The sequence below is a fragment of the Artemia franciscana genome, chromosome 17 (genome assembly GCF_032884065.1).
Source record: "Artemia franciscana chromosome 17, ASM3288406v1, whole genome shotgun sequence".
NCBI classification, from domain to species: Eukaryota; Metazoa; Arthropoda; class Branchiopoda; order Anostraca; family Artemiidae; genus Artemia; species Artemia franciscana.
Window position 1 is genome coordinate 36206898 of NC_088879.1, and position 22856 is coordinate 36229753.

The window sequence follows — 22856 nt, forward strand, 5'->3', positions numbered from 1 at the left end:
TGTATTAGGATTACTCCAAACTCGAGTTAACCCGAGCCGTGTTTGCATAAGTACATTGATATAAAGAAAAAACGGTTTCATCAGATGCTTCTGGCTGACAACAAGGCTGAATCCAGGAGAGGTACTGTGTTTGACCCCCCTCTCCCGCCCAAAGGAAAAATTTCCGACTCGTAAAAACGTAGCAAAACCAATACAAACAAATTTGTCATGCGTCTTTTAAAAGCTTTCCCCCCCCCACACACAAAAAAATTCTGGATACATCCTCTGCTGAACAATCGCGTTGTAATATCATTATCTGGACCCTAAATTAAAAAAAATAAAAACTACGAGTTGGAATTGTGGATTTTACCAAGTCATGACTCTGGCTTATAAATTTCGCTGCTCCAGTTTGCGATTCGAAGGATCCAGTTTTACAAACCGTTTTTATAAAAAAAAAATTATTCCACTGATCAATTAAAAAAAAATTTCGACGAAAAATGTTTTTCAAAGAAAATTAAAGGGCTCCATTATGCCAAAAATGAGCAAAAATAAAGTAAAATAAGCTTCCAAGTGAAAAACTAACACAAATCCTGTCAATAAATAAATGAAATTCAAAACGAACAGAAACTACAGTAAATAGCCGAGTCAGATTCGAAACGAGCAAAAATTTACAAGAGTAGGGCTGATAATCCCCATCCCTTCTCAAGACCAGAACACAATTTGCACTTAAAAAAAAAAAAAAAAATTACCGTGGAATGTCAGTTTAATTGACATTCACTCCTGTCAAATTCCTTAGAGTTTTGATAATTTTTTATTTATGAAAGTAAGAAAACTAAAAACATTTCAAACGTATTTTGGTTTTAATAAAACGCAAACTGTGTTCTGTATTGAGAAGGCATGCGGCATGCAGCCATATTAGCCCTGTTCGTGTTATTTTTTGTCGTTTTGAATCTGCCTCGGCTATTTATTGTAATTTCTATTCGTTTTGAGTTTCATCTTTATTGATAGTGATTTGCGGTTGTTCTACGGTCGGAAGATTATTTGACTTTATTTTTTTTCCTTCTTGGCTTAATGGAGTTCTTTGCTTTTCTTTGAAAAATTTGTTTTGTGGAAAAAGTTTTTTTTAATTAGTTTATGTTCGTTTTTAATTGACACAGTCTTTTTCATGGAAAAAATAATGTTTTACATTTTATCATTTTTTTCAAACAGTTCGTGGTAACGAACTGTAGTAAGGAGCGACCCGGCTCAATAGTAACCAAAACTCTAAAAAATTGAATTTTGATATCAATAGCTACATCAAAAGAATCGCATTTTAATGCTGATTTTAAATATATAAGTTTCATCAAGTTTAGTCTTACCCATCAAAAGTTACGAGCCTGAGAAAATTTGCCCTGTTTAGGGAAATAAGGGGAAACACCCCCTAAAAGTCGTAGGATCTTAGCGAAAATGACACCATCAGATTCAGCGTATCAGAGAACCCTACTGTAGAAGTTTCAAGCTCCTATCTACAAAAATGTGGAATTTTGTATTTTTTGCCAGAAGACAAATCACGGGTGCGTGTTTATTTGTTTGTTTTTTGTTTTGTTTTTTTGTTTTTTTTTTCTTTTCCCCAGGGGTCATCGTATTGACCAAGTGGTCCTAGAATGTCGTGAGAGGGCTCATTCTAACGGAAATTAAAAGTTCTAGTGCCCTTTTTAAGCGACCAAAATAATTAGAGGGTACCTAGGCCCCCTCCCACGCTCATTTTTTTCCCAAAGTCAACGGATCAAAATTTTGAGATAGCCATTTTGTTCAGCATAGTCAAATACCATAATAACTATGTCTTTGGGGATGACTTACTCCCCCACAATCCCTGGGGGAGGGGCTGCAAGTTACAAACTTTGACCAGTGTTTACATATAGTAATGGTTATTGGGAAGTGTACAGACGTTTTCAGGGGGATTTTATTTTGTTTGGGGGTGGGGCTGAGGAGAGGGGGCTATGTTGGAGGATCTTTCCTTGGAGGAATCTGTCATGGGGGAAGAAAAATTCAATGAAAAGGGCGCAGGATTCTCTAGCATTACTATAAGAAAACAATGAAAAATAAACATGAAAACGTTTTTTCAAATGAAAGGAAGAAGTAGCATTGAAACTTAAAACGAACAGAGATTATTACGCATATGAGGGGTTCTAAAAATACTTTAGCATAAAGAGCGAGGTATTTAGGAGGAGATAAATACCTCGCTCTTTATGCTAAAGTATTTTTAGTAATTTCAACTATTTATTCTACAGCCTCTGATTCAGGGGTCATTCTTAAGGAATTGGGACAAAACTAACGATTTAGTGTAAAGAACGAGGTATTAACGAGGGTACAAACCCCCTCATATACATAATAATAATTAAAGAATATAAAAGTTTGTTACGTAAGTTAATTCTAAAGTTACGTATATTTTTTGCTAATAAAAAAATTCGTTAAAATTAAAATTAATAGTTGCCTTTTTATGTAACCGAAAAATTGCATGGCAACTAGGCCTCCTTCCCCATCCCATATTTCTCAAAATCGTATGATCAAAACTAAGAGAAAGCCATTTAGCCAAAAAAGGAATTAATATGCAAATTTCATTTGAATAGTTTACGTGTGGAGAGTCAAAATCAAACATGCATTAATTCAAAAACGTTCAGAAATTACATAAAAAAAAACTAGTTTTTTTTAACTGAAAGTAAGGAGCGACATTAAAACTTAAAACGAACAGAAATTACTCCGTATATGAAATGGATTGTTTCCTCCGCAATCCCTCGCTCTTTACGCTAAAGTTTGACTCTTTGCCACAATTCTGCTTTTTAAAACAATTAAAAGCTTTAGCGTAAAGAGCGAGGGATTGCGGAGGAAACAATCCATTTCATATACAGAGTAATTTCTGTTCGTTTTAAGTTTTAATGTCGCTCCTTACTTTCAGTTAAAAAAAACTAGTTTTTTTTTATGTAATTTCTATAAGGATCCATAATATGGCTGCTATTTGTATGCTGGAGAAACTTTTACAACAATTTTTAATTCTAAGACAAACACAGTATTTTTTAAATTTAATTTTATAGCTTCTGAATTTGACGTGAAAAATAAAACTTAGTATCATTCCCAAAAGATTTTATCTATGCTCTTTGACAACCTGGATACATTTACACTCTTTTTATTTATTTAAGTTGTAAGAGCAGAAGTAGTAATAGCAGTATCTCCAAAAGTTTCAACTAAATACCCCAAGTTGTTTTCGATATATTGCTGAGGTGTCTTATTGGCAACCATAAATACATTGCCTTTTGATTTATTTTAAAGCAAAATTTATTTTTAAAGAAAAATGGGCCGATTCCATCATTGTGGGGCTTGACATGCCTAATACTTCTAAAGACCTAGTGTTGGACCGTTCTACGATACTGAACAGAGAGTTTCAACTAAATACCCCAAGTTGTTTTCGATATATTGCTGAGGTATCTTATTGGCAACCATAAATACAATGCCTTTTGATTTATTTTAAAGCAAAATTTATTTTTAAATAAAAATGGGCCGATTGCATCATTGTGGGGCTTGACATGCCTAATACTTCTAAAGACCTAGTGTTGGACCGTTCTACTATGCCGAACAGAATAGCTTTCTCAAAATTTTGACTGGATGCGTTTGGAAATTGAATGGGCTTGAGAGAAGGACTACTTACCCTCCAATCTCTTGTTATTCTTAGAAGGCGCAACAGAAGTTTTAGTTTTGAATTGACTTAGCTCCTTTAAATGTTACAACGATATTTCTAGCGATTATAAAGTGCTGATGTCTGTGATATTGCTTATATGCCCTTTTGAGAACCTCCATGCCTACAGTTTATCTCCTTCTTAACGTTCCCTTAAAGTTTCATCTTAATACCTTTAGTGTCATTAGTTACATTAACTATAGTGGTGTTATTAAAAATATACATATAGTGCCTTATAGCCAATTCAAAACCCCCCACAGCTTACCATCAAAGGTTTAAATTAATAATATAAGTTGTTTTTCAGATATTACTTTGTCACCTTTTTGAAAGTCCACATGCTCATAGTTTGTTTTCATTTAATTCAACGTTCACCAAAAAATTCCCTAAAAACTTCACCTTAATACCTTTAGCTTGCGCAGCATTAGTATTACTTGCGCATTAGTAGCAGTATGCGCACAAGACCTTTGGTTTCTTCAATATCCCCTTCAACACACGCTGACAGATTCAGCTCAATACCATCAACCATTCCTGAAGCATTTTGATGCATCATAGTGTTTATTGTGGGTATAGTGGGTTTCAATTTAGTTCCATACAGTTTCTATATATCCCAAATTTTTTGCCTTAATATCCTTAGTTTTAATAGCAGCAGTAGTAGCTGCAGAATTAATTCTAGTAGCCTAAGCCTTAGTGGCAGTGGTAGTAATAGAAGTGGTAATAATATTAACAGTAGCAATAGTATGAGTAGAAGCAGTAGCATTAGGATGCAAATATTTTCTTTTGGTTAGTCCAACATCCCTCACAAGAAGCCCTGTTAGTTTCAACTTCACACACCAAACGGTTCCTAATATATTGCTGTTACACCCTTTTGACAAACTGCATACAGAGATTATTTACCCAACGTCACCTTTTGATCTTCACTAATTCCTAGCCTTAGTGACTTAGTTTTCTCAACATTTATTTTAAAACCTATTCTAGCACCCTGAACTCGCACTACCTCTAAAAGTTCATTCATTTGCTCAAACTTTTATCTAGATGATAAAATCATCAGCATAATCCATGTCTAAGAGAGTTTTTCTTCCACATTTGATTCAGTGGTCTCCCATCACCTTTCCTGTGCTTCTTTAGACAAAATAGATCAAAATGATCCATATAAAGGGGGATAGAACACAACCCTGCTTAACTCCTAATTTAATAAGAAACCAGCTGCTAACCTCATTTCCTACCTTAACCGCAGCAGTGTTATTCTCGTACATAGCACAAATCACTTTAATGTATTTTTCTGGTATACCAAGCAAGGATAAAACCTTTGCTAAAGCTCTTCTATCAACAGAATTGAACGCTTGCTCATAATCTATAAAACTGAGGTCCAAAAGTGTTTGAAAACTCAGGCACTTCTAATTTACTAGACCAAGAGTGAAAAGTTTGCCAACACATCTTCTACCTTTTCTAGAACTGCACTGTTCTTCTCTTAAAAATTTGTCTACACCATCTCTCAGTCTAAAAAGTATCATATTACTCAGTAATTTGCTACCTACAGAGACCAGACTAATGCCTCGATAATTATGATACTCACTCTTTTCACCTTTCTTATACAGTGATTTAATTAAGGTTTTCCTAAAAATCGACTAGACGCAAGTCTTTACATATTAAATAAAAAGACAAGTTTGTTTACTGAAAGTAAGAGCTACATTAAAACTTAAAACGAACAGAAATTACTTCGTAAATGAAATGGGCTGCTTCCTCATCAACGCCCCGCTCTATACGCTAAAGTTTGACTCTTTTTCTCAACTCTTCTTTTTAAAACAGTAAAAAACTTTAGCGTAAAGAGAGGGGCATTAATGAGGAAGCAGATTCGTTAAGGTTCTTTTAGGGGTGTTTTCCCCCTATTTTCTAAAATAAGGCAAATTCTCTCAGGCTCGTAACTTCTGATAGGTAAAACTAAACTTGATAAAACTTATATCTAAAATATAGCTAAAATCATCTAAAATCAGCATATCTAAAATCAGCATTAAAATGCAATTCTTTTGATGTAGCTATTGGTATCAAAGTTCCATTTTTAGAGTTTTGGTTACTATTGAGCCGGGTCGCTCCTACTACAGTTCGTTACCGCGAACTGTTTGATACTATTCACCTTTTACCGCACTTCAGGCAAAAGAAATAGATCCCTAATTCTGACTGAACAATCTGATTGCTAGAAAAGAGTCAATCTTTGCTAAGAGATAAGCTCAAATTGGGAAAAGGGACAAAGTGACCACAGCCTAAATAAACGGTCAAACTTCCCAAGTTTCTATTTCTGTTTTCTTAACAGGGATAGCAAAGACAAGTATTTCGTTTTTTTACGAAGTGCAGAGTTTCGGAAAAAAGTTGATGTTCCAGTCACAATATATCATTACAACATAGCAGAATCTCAATCTCACTGAACATAGTTCTATTACAACTTTAATTTCAAAGGCCAATTCATATACCATTTGATAATTTTCTATGAGTTATGTATTTTCTGCGATACCAACGATTGTCTTACTGCCTACAGAGATTGACATAATTGATTGCTGTAGTACAACGGCTATATTTAGAATTTGTATGGCTTCTAGCTCATTGGAACATGGACAGGATTTTCAGCTTAGAATTACCCATCAGTGGGTTAAGGCCAAAAGTATATTACTCTTAAGGCCAAAATGGGCCAGAAAACGGCAGAGTGCGTCGCTTTGCAGTGGCATAATGTTGTTTTTTTTCTATTTAAAACTACTACTACTACTACTGCTAGAACTAATAACAACCCACTGCAGCACCAAACCGCCTCAGGCCATTACAGTTACACATTTTTCTCGTCTGTCCTAATCCGTTAAAGCCTTTCTCTTCACACCCTCCCACGAAGTATCCATTTCCCTTTAATATTTCCTTGCGACACCCCCTCACCCCATTAGAGGACGATCTGATATTCATTTGGCCCTAGATGGTTGACAGACAAGGACATTTTTCGGCAATCTGCCATTTTTCATCCGTACATCGTGCCCAAGCCATCTTAATCCTTCGTACAGCCTACCGTTTGAGATATGGTCAGTCAGTGGGCTAACCAAAACAATCCGTGAACAATTTTTATGAAAAATATCTAGCAAATATTTTTCTGGAGTTTCGGAGTATCCACGCTTCGTAAACATAATCGGCCACTGTCATCAGTGTAATTTCCGATATTCTTATCTTAGGTCGCGGATTTATATTTCTGTTATTCCAAACTTTTTTCAACCCTAAAGGCCACCCCGGGCCTATTTTATTCTACTCGTAGAATCTTCACTGTCATCACTGTAATTTCCAATATTCTTACCTTGGGTCGCGGATTTATATTTCTTTTGTTCCAAACTTTTTTCAACTCTGAAAACCACCCTGGGCCTTTTCTATTCTACTCATAGCATCTTCACTGTCATCACTGCAATTTCAAATATTCTTATCTTGGGTCGTGGGTTTATATTTCTATTCTTCGAAACTTTTTTTATGGCACTTGGTATTAACCAAGTGACATATAGCAATCGCAAATTCTGTCGGTCTGCCGGTCCCGGTTTTGCTACTTTAGGCACTTCCAGGTAAGCTAGAATGATAAAATTTGGCAGGCATATCAGGGACCCGACCAGATTAAATTAGAAATAGTCGTTTTCCCGATTTGACCATCTGGGAGGAGTGGGGGACCCATTAATTCTTGAAAAATAGAAAAAACGAAGAATTTTTAACTTACGAACGGTTGATCAGGTCTTAATGAAATTTGATGTTTGAAAGGAATCGTGTCTCAAAGCTGTTATTTTAAATCCCCACAAGATCTGGTTACATTGGGGGGGGGAGGGGGAAACCTAAAATCTTGGAAGACACTTAGAGTGGAGGGATCGGGATGAAACTTGGTGGAAAAAATAAGCACGAGTCCTAGATACAAGATTGACATAATCGGAACGGATCCGCTCTCTTTGGTGGAGTTGGGGGGGGGGAGGGGGGTAATTTGGAAAAATGAGATATTTGTAACTTACGAAAGGGTGACCAGATCTTAATGAAATTTGATATTTAGAAGGATCTTGTGCTTTAAAGCTCTAATTTTGACTTCCGACCAGATCCTGTGACATTGGGGAGAGTTGGAGGGGAAAACCGGAATTCTTGGAAAACGTGAAAATTGGGGTATTTTTATCTTATGAATAGGTGATCGGATCTTAATGAAATTTGATATTTAGAAGGAATTCATGTCTCAAAGCTCTTATTTCAAATCCCGAACCAAATCCAAAAAATAGATATAAACAAATTTATAATACTTTTACTCCTGGATATGTTCTTGTGGGATAGCTAAAAATTTTATATTCTTCCAGGTCATTGGTTTTGAGGAAAGCATTTATTATTATAATCAAAAACGACAAGTGACATTAGCAAAAAATAAAATCAATGTATCACAGTGAAACGGGCAGAATAAACAAATGTTTAAATACAAGAGCTTCAAAATACAAAATTACACTTTACACTGTGTCCTAAATTAAGACCAAAAGTTTTCGTTAAACTGATGTTTCAACAAATATTAAAGCCAACATACACTTCAAGAAATTAAAACTTAGTTCGTCAAGCACAAAAATTCAAATGCACAAGACCTTAAATCCCAATCTTAATTAGCGTAACAGCGGTTATAAGGTATCTATGTCTTAGAAAGGGGCCACACCCTCCTCTCCTTTTTTTAGCCAATAGCCATTCTGAACCTGTAATAGGATGTTGCTTCAATGCTAAGATAAATAGAACAGTAGTGTTATTATCATTATTTATATTATGTTATTTATGTTATTATTACACATTATTTATTTTATTATGTTAACTATTATGTTATTATTATTTATTATGTTTTATTATGTTAACATTATTTATGTTATTATTACACAAGAACGAAGGTTCATTACCATTGTTCCCAATTCAGACAAGCCATGAAACGAATTAAGATTGGCTTTAGACTTCAAGAACTAAATAGTAAACTACAAAAAAGACTAATATTTCTAGAGGATAGCAAAAAGTTCATATATACAATTTTTGGGGAAAAAAGTACACACTTTTGTATAGCCAGCTTCGAGATAAGTTGTATAGTATATAGAATTCTTATATATTGAATGTATGAATTCAGTTAAGCTTTTCCAATCCTGACAAGTTTGAAAAAGTGCAATTTACATACGTAGTTTTCACTATCCACCACCAAAATCGCTAGGGATGGAAAGAAGTTACTTCTCTCAATACATAAGTGTTTTAAACAAGGGACCTAGTCTTTCTCTCTTTCAAAATTAAATTGTATTATCGTTTTATACAGGGCACCCTGTCCGTGATATTTCTGTTATTTTCATTTAAAATTTTGACGACAAAATTGTTTTTTTGTTCTTCTTTGCCAGCGAATTAAGCGATTGATTTATTGCCAAAAAACTTCGTGAAAACATCTATAGGATTTTCTGTATAGTAAAGTTTTGGCGCCCTGGGTAGTACTCCCTCATATCTATACCTACAATCTATAGAACTACAATAACATTTGCTTGTTTCACAGGCTAAAGACATTTAAAGGCAGGTTTCTCTGTCTTACTCTGTTTCAGAGTCTTTCTCTGTTTCAAAAATTAAATTGTGTTATCGTATATAATTGACAGTTAGTGAAATGCTACGAGCCAGCACCTATTCTGAAAATTATAACATAATGCTATAAATGCTACTCGAGCGGATAGCAGAGCAGTTTCCCCAGAGAGCAGAAATCAGAACAGTCAGTTACAACAGATCCGCCGTCATCCATCAGGTCACCAGTCATCAGTACAACACCATCAACAAGGTCATCAGTACAATATAATATGCATGTAGAACAAAATTGGACAACTCATCAGACATCATATAAAGATATTATAATATGATGGATAGTTTTTTCGTCCCAGTGGGGTTTCAATGCTGGCCTGTTAATGCGTTTTAAAAATATATGCCTACTCCTAGAAGTCAGTTACTTCTGGCGTACCCGTTGTTTTATGGTTTACAAACCTTCTCAGTATTCTTGACCTTGTAACTACTACTCCTTAGCTACACAACTAAATTCTACAGACAAAATTAAACATTTTTTGCAAGCTTTAAGTTTCTATTTTGCATATAGGTGAGTTCAAACAAATGTTCTAACCAGAGGAATACTTTTTAGACAGCCTATAGACACTATCAGTAGCACATTCAGAATTTTGCTATCAAATGAAATTTCAAAACAAAATTTAAAATAGAAAGCAAAAATGATCATATATCATTACAAACTCCTGATTTATGATAGTCCAAAGCAAAATTAAGTAGAAATCCGTTTTTCTTTGGTGGAGTTTCAATTAAATATACAAGAAAAAGCCAACTCTCAGAGAGATAGGGGAAAAGATCCCCCTCCCTTTGTCAAGATGTTAAAGTAAAAATTACATCAGAATAAAAATATTCCTTCCCCCCCTTAGGAGCCTCATCCACCAGATTCATATCTGAAAACTATAATTTTTCAATGGTTTTCCTCTTGGTTGTTTCGAAATCATCGAGTCTTAACGAAGTACCATATCTTCGTCAGTGTAACCATGTTAAACGACGAAACCAAATAATAAGTTAAATTGACAAAGATTTTCATAAGAATCCTAACCCTAACAACAATTTGATTCCCAAACATAACTATTGATTCAAAGTAAAAACAAAAAATTTTCTTTTTAGGCAAAATAGTACCAAGCCGTTTTAAACCCTTTGTATTCTAACAGCCACATCAATTGGGATAGGGGGTAGTACTAGAAGATTCCCCCTCCTCCATACCCTTTCAGTACTTTTATTAAACAATTTGAAAAAAGGGAAATTCCATCCCCTGAGCCTATGAAAAAAAAAATTGTCCCTCCCTCTACATTTTTGTGTAAATGCAGACAGCAGCCTTTGGTCACCACCAAATATCTGTCAAGTTACTCGACACTAAGGGTAGTCGTATAGAAAAGAATTGAAATGTACATGAAATAAAAATCCGTGTTTATTTGCTAATCAAAAATATAAAAGTTATAAACTGCTTTTAAATCAGGCAAACATTGCATGTCTAAGTAATTTGAATACATTTGTTTTTTATTAATAATAAATCATTCACAATATATTTATTTTTGGATTATTTTAGACATAGCTTAAATTAAAATGACAAACCTTTAGGATATGGATAAAAATTAATTCTATATTTATACTTTAACTAAGATTATTGCTCTAATTAAATGGGAGGATTTTATTTTCTAATTCCCTTTCTTAGCCAGTGTTTTATTTGAAAAAAAAAATAAGAACTCGAACTAAAAACCTTTAAAAAGAATAGTTAAAAGGCTATAAAAAAAATATTACTCATAATGGCAAATTTTAAGACTTTCATTTAATTCCCTCAGATATTTAAAAATGTCTCCCGCCCCTACATAACCTCCCTGCTTATTTCATTTCATTATCAGACATTTTTGAGAAAACAAAGAAAAATTATCAAAGCCTAATTTTTGTAATCAGATTCAATTTCACTACACACAAACATGTCCAAAGATTGGCAGTGTCACAACAAAGTAGGACATACAAATAAAATAATAGAACAAAATTGAATAAAAAAAAAAAAAATAGAACATACAAACATGAAAAAAAAAAAGGCGGAAGAATCAAGAGCAAATCAAGGATTTTTATTCAGGGGATTTAGATTTGTTGGGTGTTGGTGGGGGGTTGCAATTTTTTTAAGCGTCAAGAATTTCTATGTATAAATTTCTTTATGTTTTTAGGAGTCCGATAAAAATTTCAGGGAGGGGGGTTCAAGCCCCATACCCCCAACCCGCGAATACGTCCTTCTAAAGAATTATTAGGATTTAAATTGTTTTTTTTTTAGCTGTTTAAGAGCCTTTAGGATTAGTATCACAGTTAAATGGTAAAATTTTATTCTTCCCTTCTTCTTAGCCTTACCGCCTAGTAAGCTTTGATGAGCGATCCTCAATAAATTGGTAATTATAAGACGTAAACAAAATATATAGGATTCTCAAAAACAAGTAACATTTTAAATCGATAATTTAATTTCGTCAGGCAAGCAGAAAGCACACTTTTTTTGGAACATTTTTTTATGTGTACGGACCCTTAGTATGTGTACGACAATTGAACTACAAAATTTATCTTGTCCCTTCTGTGGAGGACTTACCACCTTCTCAGTGGCATAGCTAGGGGGAGTGGGGAAGGAGGGGACAGCTGTCCCAAGACGTAACCTCTGAGGGGAACCAAACAGTTTTTCCTTCAGTACTATGATCTACTTATGGCGTGGTAAAGATGGCGAGGGGAGGCGCTACACCGACATCCCCGGGCGCAAAAAACCTTAGCTACGCCTCTGCACCCAGTGTGTCTTTACCATTGGTGAAAATTTGGACGTTAAAAAGGGTAAATTTAGACATGCGATTTAATTCCGTCAGACAAAATTATTCCCAGAAAAAAGGGTAGAATTTCCGGAGGGTGTCTACAATAACAAATAACAATGAAACACTATGTGGCTATACTGAATGTATGTAAAGGTATTGATGAACACTTCAGACTTTATATGGGTTTATAATACTTTTTGAGTGTTCCTCTTTCGCCACTATTGACCGCAAATTTGGGGCGATTGAAAATTACGTGGCAATAGTGTTTATTTAGAGATGAAAATCATTGCAAGTTTCTGTGTAAGCATTTGTGCTACTACACATTTAGTGAATTTTAGTTGGCTGAAAGTCAAGCTATCTTTATTAATAATGACAACAGAGGAGAATCCAGGGAAGGGATTTTTCGGGAACGCAGCCCCCCCCCCCCGAGTCACAGTTGAACTCATCGTCAGTGATATCAACTGTGGGAGAAGGAGGACTGGTGCCCTCTTAAAGTTTTTTTACCCTTAAAATTTTTAAAAATGCATTTTGGGGCTTTTTTTTTATTGTAAACACGAAAAAAACCGACAAATTCGCCCCTTGCCTCTGGATTTTGAAGATACATTTTGCTCCTCCCTAAATTTTGGTGAATTCACTCCCACAGGGTGGAAGGGCTACTACAGTTACAAGGATGGAGAGGGGATAAATACCAATAGGGGAGCCTAAGTTTCGGTTGTACGCTTCCCAAACATTAATTCCGTATCCATCCCTGAATGACAGCCATGTTTTTACCGGGTGGCATTTAACCTATTTTACCGGACGGCATTTTACCAATATTATCCATATCCGAGAAGCCTGGAACTACAGAATCTTTTCAAGAAAACTGGAAATCGTTGTTGTTTTTCTTTCTAAATTTGAAAACTTCATAAATGTTTAAATCAGAGAATAAGAATTTCCGCTCGAAGGAAACATTACTTTTAAAAGTAATTATATCTAAAATCCGAATCAGGTGACTAGTCGAAGAAATTTTAAGAAAGCTTCAAGCATTTAAAGGCTAATTCACATCTAAGTGCGATTAGTTACGCAACAAACCACTTTAATAATAAATAAACACTTAGGAAAAAGCTAAAAGGAAGAGAACATTTGGAACAATCACTAGATGACTCGAGCGAAGTGGCAGAAAATTCGGTTTCAGCGGCAGGATGTGCGATTTCTGGGCGGGGCTCGTGAATTTGGGTGGGACACCCCATCCAAAAGGGGGCACTCAATGATGGGGATTGGCTAACAACTCGCATTCGCATGTCATTGAACTGCCAAAACACTTTTCCTTTGAAAAAGTAAGTTTTACCTAGAAAAGAAAAAAAAATAATCATAATAAACAACAATAAAAAGGGATGAACAACAGGAAACTAAGATAAGAAAAGACAACAGCAACAAGGAAGATTTCCAAAAGGGGGGCGTTCTATTTGGTTCTGAAAGTCTGTTAAATAATTAATATATTAATCATGAATTAAATAATAGTCTAAAATAAGCACATCTGATATAATTAATTAATTGCTGCCTAAGTTTTGTTCTTTCAATTTCTAGGATTTTGTTTAATTGGTCGATTGTTTCATTACCATGACTGAGCGGGTTGTCCATTGACTTTTTTTTTGCCACCTTGGAGGGTAGTGCCCACCAAGGCCCACTTTCCATGGTCTAACAGTGGCCAACTTAATTTTTTTTCCTGTTAGTTTGTACTAAACCGTCGGTCAATAAAATAAAATAAAAAAAACGTAAAAAACCCTATAGAACCAGTGCAGAATTCGAAACAGAATTAAAACTTTAATGAAGTTAAATTCAAGAGAGAAGAAAAGAAAGATTACAAGAAAAATCATGATAGAGTGCTTTCGTACTTGCTTTGTAGAGCCGTTCAGATACCGATTACACGGAGTTTGTAGAAAAAGAACAGAGGAAATACAGTAAGAAGGTATATTTTTATGTATCTATAATATGACTGAAAAAAAGTTTATAATTTTTCAGTTTACTTATGCATTTCGGTGCTAAGAATTGTCTGAGCAAATTTCCGCATGAACAAAAACTAGTCAATTAAATTAATTGACTAATTCAAATTAGTTAATTAAAGAACAAAGATCTGAATCTAGGTTTAAGGTCAAACTGTTTACTAATAAGTTCTTATGAATTTACGTAGGTACATAATTAAATAATTACAACTCAATCAAGCTTTTAATGCTGATGTTCCCTGTGCAATTTTTAGTGCGTTATTTTTCTGCCTTTAAACGTTTCAAACGTTAAAAACTGTTTTAATACTTGAAACGTTTTAAAATATTAACAAAAGATGTAATATTTGATATCATTCCATAGTTGAAATTCAGCTGTATCCATCTGCCGAACTACATTTATGGAATTTAGTGTACATGGTTTTTTAGATTAAAAGTACGTTGTGGATTGGTTGAAAATAATTGAAAAATCACATTCTCTATTTTTGAACTAAGTTTAAATCCTTCCCCTTGAAAAGTCTAAATAAAATACAGATTGTCCTTTTCGGCCAGGCCTAAACGGAAGGCAGGTCATCCTCGTTTGGGGTAGGAGGGTATAATAATGAAAGATTCAAGAGGAATGGGAACTTTTTAAAAGGGTGTAAAGAAGGAGGATTTGAATAGATTAGGATAGAAGAGGAGCATGCGTAGCTATGTTGGCCTCAGGCGGCTCGGTACTTTGGTGAGTTGTTGGTAGTAGTAGTAATATCAAAATCCTGTCTGGGTGAATAGAGAGGATAGCGAAGCTAGGGGCTGAGGAGAGGATGTGAAGGACTTCGAGGATCCTTAAACTTAAATAGTAATTCATAAAGTTGCTAAAAACATAGACCTACTAAATAGCGGTTATCATAATTGTTATCCATAAAACTCTGGTTCGATTCTAGTAGTACCAATATATTCTTTCTGTCAAGATCTGTTTTGGGGTAGAAAACAGCGCGAAATGACGCTGCAAGGGCAAGAAAAATGAGGGGGGAGTTCTTTGGAAAGGAGATAGGTACTTGTTGACGTTCTTAAGAAGTTTTTTTGTACTTTTCTGCGGAGGTTTCTATATCCAGTTTTTTCACCAGAACGTTTTACCGAATTTAATTTTTTCTCTTGTTCAAAAATATTCTTTTTTCCAACAGTATTCATTAATATTTTTTACTGAATGCTCCTTGTACTAAAACTGATTTCTTTTACTAATTTTAAAGAAGTGTTTTTATTGAAACCATAATATTCCACGAGTCCATTAAAATACTAAATTTGACTGAAGTTGTTTCAAAAGAATGTGACATCTTTTCCCATTAACATTTTCTAGAAATGCCAAGCAGAGATTAGCTTTTTTTTATTATAAAACTTTTTTACCGCAAAAAATGTGTCACTGAAAGTTTTTAAACTGAAACTATGACTTACTATCAGTCCATTGAAATACTGAATCAATATTATATGGAACTCCTTTCCACATACTCATATCTCTTGGGTAGTCCAACTCGACCGTCTGCTCTTCTTCGTCGAACCTAAAAATATTTGAAATGTAACAAAATAGAAGGTAACAGACGTACTAATATATACACAAATATATACACACTTAAGAAAAATAAAATGATTTTCGAAAGACCGGGAGACATACATCCAAAACTCAAGTGATCGTAATGGAAATCACTGGGAGGGGAATCCATCATATTCAGTATATTAGAGAACCGGGTTGTGGAGGATTTAAGGTCCATCTACAAAATCTGAAATTTTTTCCCGTTACAAGAGATATTTAACGTGTGTTTATATTTTATGAACTAACTTTGATAAGAAATATACCCAAAGCTGTCAATAAAAATGGTCAGCCAGTAGGTAAAATTCGTTTTCCCGTCCCCCCAAATTTTTTGGAAAGTAACTACTCTGGTATCCAACGACTATTAGAGTAAATTTTATCGTCTCCCCCCTCACCAAATATTTTGCCTGGTGACGTCTCTGGTTGGTACAAGACCTGTTCCCCGGAATACAATTACTCATATATTACGGACATATATCACGGTAACATAGACACAAATATATACACAATTTACAGTTGAGCATGTTTTTTAGTATTCTAGGAAATAAAAGAAAAATTTCGATAGAACAATGTTCTGATTTGTCTCAGTCGACAAAAACACTCTGATTTAAGAAGAAAATAAAAATAAAAAATATTTTACATCTATTATTTTAATCTTAAATAAACATAATTAAACTAAGTAAATTTCAAAAGCATCTCCTCTCCTCTGCGGGCTACAGATACACTTAGAGCATCCAAGAAGAGTTCTCATTCACTTCTCATCTCACCGGCGGCCCAAAAATCTTCCGGTTCAGTTGGAGCGGGGCAAAGAGATATGTGAAGTCAGCTAGGTAGTTGCAGCTGGTAGTTGCATCGTACGGTATTTCGGAAGCTCCATCACCTTCTGGCATCGCGTGGATACCACTAAAAAACGAATTTTGGAATTCAAGTTTTGGGCCTGTGAATCACGTGTCCGAGGTATGTCCACTTCCAGTAATTGATCACGACAGTTATCAGTCTTTGAGAAGTCTTCCATCGTACAGCAGCGTTCGTTGCTTTTTGGGTACTGCGGATATTTTGAATGTGTCTTAAACCATCCATTCGATTAGGAGTTTATTTCAAGTTTAATGTGTAAATTTTGGGATTTGGGATCATAGCTAAGCGTCAAGAAGACGTTTTTGTTGAACAACCTCAGCTCGAGTAGGAAAGAGTAATTCTAGCTTTGCCAGATTCTACATAGTTTTCTGAAGAACGCATTTGCCTGGCTGATTTTGAACTTGTCTTCTCCCTGGTAATGATAAGTACTGTGGATTGTACTCCCTGAATACTGAAATATACGACTTGCCCTATCACTTGGCTGAGGCTATGGCTTGTAGGAATCAAGGAGACTTACATCATGCGCAAAATCAACATATCCAAGTCTCTTACTGTCTATTTAGATTCCATGACCATCACAGGTCCCGAGAATCACCCCCTTTATGATGCAGAAGTATTAGATGTTCGCATCACTCGTATTCACGCAGCATTCTGTGTTGCGTGTGTTCAATGATTTAGAAGAGTTTATTAGAAACACCATGATATCAGAGGATCTTCCAGAGTGTTTGGTGGCCTGCAGAGTCAAAAGCTTTCACAAAATTTATAAGGTCAATAATAGCTTATTTTGCGAATTATTTGTTTCGTTCAAGAGCATTCGTTCAAGAACATAAATTAGAACATAAGTGGTTTGGCCAGATTCCGTTCCGGAATCAGGAAGCCAATAATGTTAAATTGGACAGTCTCAAATAGCGTGCCGGTGTTGAGGCAAAAGATATCTTCGTCTGCTACTTGGTTCAAATTCAGACGTTACTTGGAAATTCGTTTAACCGTAAGCTCCCCAGACTCACAGTATGGTTGATTCCTGATCAGTTTTTTTTTTTTTTTTTTTTTTTTTTTTTTTTTTTTTTTTTTTTTTTTTTACTTTGGACCATCAATTTTTGTGAATATTTTGACAAGGGTTACTTTTCATATGACTTTTAATAGTTTCTTCCATTCTTCAGATTATAGCAAAGTCCACACAGCATAGAGCTATGGAGTAATTAATCCTCTTGGCTGCGATCTCATCTTCGCCCGGGGACTCTCCGGACTTCAGCTTTTAGCCACCTTTAACATCTCCCCGCCAGAGGGTGGTTAAGTACCTATGGCTACATTTATATGTGGGATGTCTTGCATATCGCTCTACTTAAACAGAGAAAGTCACTCTTTTTTGTTTAGTGTGTCACCCAGGTTCCGTTGAATTAAAAGAAGAATAATTAGACTAAAAACCTTTTTAAAACATTTTCGAATTGAAACTCCTTGATTAAAAACCGGCTGAAGGCATTTTGAGTCTCACAATTCGATTTGAAAATTCACTCACCCCCCCCCACCTAAAAAATAAAACCGAAGATTTTCATAATTTTCCCCGTCTTCCTTGCGATTCTCATGTAATTCCCCTTTTGGAGAATTTTTCAAGCTGCACTCCCCTCCAGGGTTTAATGTTTTTGCTCAAATCTACATGTTTTTTTTTTCTCATTTCAACCCTTTTACTCCATTTTTTAATATCTTCTTATTTCCAAGCAAGTCCTTGGCCCTGCCGGTACCTTTACCCCCAGTAGAAAAAAGAACTAGTGAATTTCTACTAAGACCTATGGTTCGGTAAACAGTAGTTTTCAGGAAAATTTTAGGCGCTTCAGAGATGAAAGAAAAGCCAAGTAGCACATTCTAACTTTCCTTAATTACTTATGTTATCTTCCCAATTACTGGTATTAATAACTGGCTGGTTAGACTTTCCAGCATCAAAAAAAGCCACAAAATAGTTTTGACAACACTGACGAGAGATGTATTTCTTTCTATGAGAAATATCGGTTGGCGTTCTTTTTCAGGGATTCTAAGGAAGGTAATAATCACACTTATTTACAAAGATGTTAAGGAAAGAAAGACATTCTAAAATTCTACTGCAAAAATAAATACTTCTTAGAAAGCCAACTGCAGAGTTCGGTTGCAGTTAATCAAAAGGTTGTATGTACTTTTCGGAAAAGTTTGATTTGTATCCAAAATCCTGAAACGAACGACTTTTATCGACTCGTTCAATTCGTTTTCCTGTGTTATTTAATTTCCAACATATCTAAAAAGTTTTCCTTTTCCCTAATTGTTTTATACTATTAATATTTTGTTTATTTATTAAAGTATTTATTTATTAATTAATTTATAAATTAATTAATGAATTCATTTCTATTTACCAATTAATTTATGTGCTAATTTAAGGTAAACTGATAAATTAATTAATCTCAATTATTAATATTTTAGTCGTGTTTATGATAGCGACGGCAATGAAGGGGGGGGGGGGGGAATTAATGCCATGTTTTTCTTCTCACTTAATTGGACTATCTGTCTTGGCTTTTTCTACAATTAGCCATGACTTGACTTGCCCACAACTATTCCATTTTTAATTCAAAGATGGCTGAGCTTACAGAGCCACGGGCTTATCTTCTTCTCAAATCAAAATTAGAAACAAAATTACCTCCAATACATAGTTCCACTGAAGAAGTATGTTTTCTTATTGTGGCCCCATACCATAGCACCATCTATTTTTATGAGATCTTCTGGCAGTCCAAGCCTTGACAATGGACTTGGTCCCTCAACTAGTGTGTTACCGTTAAATACATAATAATTCTGACCTAAAAATATTAGGATAATTAGGTACAAAAGATATAAATAATTGGCAGCTATGGAATTAAAAATTATAAAGGCTAGATGATAATGAACAGAAAAGAGAAAAAAAGAAAATGAAGAGTGAGAAAGTCAATGGGAGTGAAAAATGTACAAGTACAGGCAGCAGTACTGTCCTTGAGTACTAGGTACATAGAGGGGGGCTATTTATTAAGCCCTGAGGGGCTTCAGTAACAGGCACACTCAATCATAGTCTGGCCACTGGTCATCCTGCCTAGGATATAACAATAAAGTGGGGTACTTTGGGGAACATGCTGCCGAGATCGGATGGACTAAAGCCGGTAATGGGTGTCAAAATTATGCCTGGGGGCTAATCCTCTGGATATTTGAGCCACCAATGGTGGCGCAAGATAAGATCCCTTGAGGAGAAAATCTAAAGCAGGAGAAAGAAGTTATCTTGCTAGTGCAAGCTTTTAGTATAGTACTGCTTGCCGCTAATGAGAGTTGGGAGAACCCTCTCTATTGAAGGAAGAGTATTGCATGCCCAAGCTTGTCATAATCTGACGGGTAGGGTTCTTGGGATGGGAGAAACGATGGTGGACACCTTGACACTACCCAAGAAATCCTTTCTATAAAAGAGAAAAAAGATAGACAATCCCTATTTCAAATCACTGCGCTGGAGGGGTTACCACCCAGACCAGCAGCGGCTATTGGTGTTTTAATTAGGAGGGGATGGAGGCAGTTAGCCTTATTGACCTGAGCTCTATCCATTTGAGTCCACCCATAACAATGCTAAGAGGCATAGAGTTGAAATCTAAAACGAGGATCTTATAAAAAAAAAAGGTCAATATCATAATTCCCAGCGAGTGTAAATAAAAACAACCTGCAAAATTAAAGATGTTTGAAGGAAACAAGAAAAACTAAATGAGGAATAAAAATATGAATCAAAGATGGAAATAAATTTTGCATCATAGTATTTTGATTTAATCTCTAGTGACTAATGAAATCTGTTGGAAAAACAACATCATAATAGTTACTAGCGGTAACATAATCAAATCATGGTTACAGTGGTAGCTGCAACTTAGTAAAGAAAAACGGTTTATAAAGGTGCTAACGATATAAAATAAAAATATTGACCATGATTGCCGGTTGTTCATTGTGTATTTTGACCATTTTTTGCAAAAAAAAATTGTAATTGTTTTTTGGCTACCATAAAAAGGTATTTAAAATGAAACGATTTGGGCGATTGGGCATTTCCCATTTTCCAAGTAGAGACAAGAAGAGGAGGAGACAAGAAAGTTATTCTTTTTTTACCTTATAAAAACATTGACCAATGCAACAGGTCAACAACCTAACAACAATAGGTCATGCATTAACAATGGTCATGCATTAACAACAATAAAACAACAACAATTTCCGCTTCTTTTTTTGTCGTTTGTTTACGAAAGAAGAGTTCAAATCATTATTAAACATAATGTTAGTTTAGTTCGATTTATATAATGCCCTACTATGTGAGATTAAGGAAAATACGGGAAGTGTAAATGAAGTTTCTTCAAAATTTATTGAGCTGATACTGAGTCCTTTACTTGAAAATATGCAAAAAAGAGAAAATAAAAAAGCACGTTTTTCGACAATGAATGTGAACGGAAAAAGAAGAATTAAATCACATGCTAGAATATGTTAAAAAATCCAAAAAGGAAATCGAGAAACTGGAGTTGCTCCGACATTATAGAAGTAAAAGAAAAGAATATAAACTAACTATAAAATGAAGAAACTAGAGTTTCGATGGCGGGAACAAAATGAACTTGCGCATCTTTATAAGACAAAGGTTCCCGGGAATTCTGTATAAGCGTTTCATCAAAAAAGATGACCGCTCCCAAAAGTATTCCGCAAGTGAACGAGTGGCCCCCCTTCTTTGAGAAACTAGACATCTGACACACAACAGCCTCCACCCGATTTAAAAAAAACTGGCAGAAGAAGTCGGAGCCCCGTCTTGTGCTACACTGAATACCTCCTACTGGAAGAAGATTATCACTTTTGCCACCAAATCCAGTGGGAAGAAGTAGAAGATTCCACAAAACAAACTAGGGGTGGATCTGTGCAAGGACCAGATGGAATTCCAGCAAAGGCTTTGAAGGTACTACAAGTAGTATTATTACCTCTGCTTCTGGGGTTGTACAACTTGGTTATGAAAGAATAAAGGTGGCCTGATCCTTGGAAGATATCTGTAGTTATCCCCCTATTTAAGAAAGGTTACGCTAGTTTTGTGCGAGAATTACCGACCAATCAGCTTAGGAAACTGTCTTGGAAAAATATTGGACAAAATCTTAAACAAAAGGCTGGAATTATGGATGGATGAGAGGCAAATTCAGAGAGAAGAGCAAGCCGGTTTCCGTAAAGGGTACTCAGCATTTGATCGAATGTTTGCGCTAAATGCATTGATTAGTAAGTATTGCAAGGAAAAGGAAAGTTGTACGCGGCTTTTTTTATTTAAGTAGAGTATTCGACAATGTTGACCGTATAATTTTGTTTAGAACGCTCTTAGGAACAGAAATTCCCCCACCCATTTTAAGGGTTCTTCTTTCGATGTATTGTCTGAACAGAAATATGGTAAAGATACCAGGAAGCGGTATATCTAGAGTTTTTTTTTAATGTAAAAGGTTTAAAACAGGGTAGTACCCTATCACTGAAACTTTTTGCTATTTTTATAAATGATCTTGTCGAAAAACTTTAAAAAGGTGGGCGCCAGTTGTACACCTTGGAAATAAAGTATTATCATTACTATTATTTGCCGATGATATTGCCTTGGTCGCCAGATCCCGTTCGGAGCTGCAAACTCTGTTGGATTTGACAGCTGAATATTTAGAGGAAAATAAACTGGAAATTAACATAAAAAAGACAGAGGTGAGGATTTTTTGCCGAAGACAATCAACAGGAAATAAAGATGAAGAGAGTTTTAATTTCAATGGTGAAAATATGAAGGTTGTGTCTCAGGCAATATATTTAGGATTCCATCGAAGATCGAACGGAAGATGTAGCAATCATATTTCCAAGATGGCAAATTGAGGAAAAGCAGCAATGGCAACGCTGTTCAGGAACAGTAATTTGACGGGAATAGGCGCAAAAAAGAAAAACAGCAAAAATGTGTTCAACTCAAAAATAAGGCCAACCCTCTATTATGGAGAAGTATGGGGCCTAGAAGTGGCAAATTCATCAGAAATTCTACAGCTACAATATTGTAAAAGAATGCTAGGTCTGCACGCCACAACCCACACACTTTTCATCAAGGGAGATTTGGGACTTTTTTCCATGGGAAAACATAGACCGATCCAATTAATTAAGTTTTGGCTGAAAATACTGCAGACTCATCAGAGCAGCGTATGACGCTGCTCTGATGGCCCTTCCATGTCAAAAAACCCCTGGACAGCACAGGTTTATCATATGCGTGGAATGGAGGAGATGGCCTAATCTCAGATCACAAAATTTTTCTGTCAGAGATCCTATTAAGGCTGGAAGATCAAGAAATTCAGAAATGGTGGAACGATCTTAGCCAGTCGGAAAGCCTAAGTTCTTACTATAAGGTG

At 35.3% G+C, this 22856-nt stretch overlaps 1 protein-coding gene across 3 annotated transcripts in view; it reads right to left on the reverse strand.

Moving 5' to 3' along the window:
* Positions 1 to 8036: 8036 nt before the first annotated feature.
* Positions 8037 to 22856, reverse strand: part of LOC136038211 (matrix metalloproteinase-2-like) — a 251182-nt gene continuing 236362 nt past the window's right edge. For all 3 annotated transcript variants that reach the window (XM_065721295.1, XM_065721294.1, XM_065721296.1), the window contains exons 10-12: positions 19124 to 19280; positions 15477 to 15580; positions 8037 to 13393 (exon numbers count right to left, since the gene is read on the reverse strand). In XM_065721295.1, the coding sequence (XP_065577367.1) occupies positions 13125 to 13393; positions 15477 to 15580; positions 19124 to 19280 (530 nt within the window). In that variant the 3' untranslated portion in view covers positions 8037 to 13124. The remainder of the gene's footprint in view (positions 13394 to 15476; positions 15581 to 19123; positions 19281 to 22856) is intronic.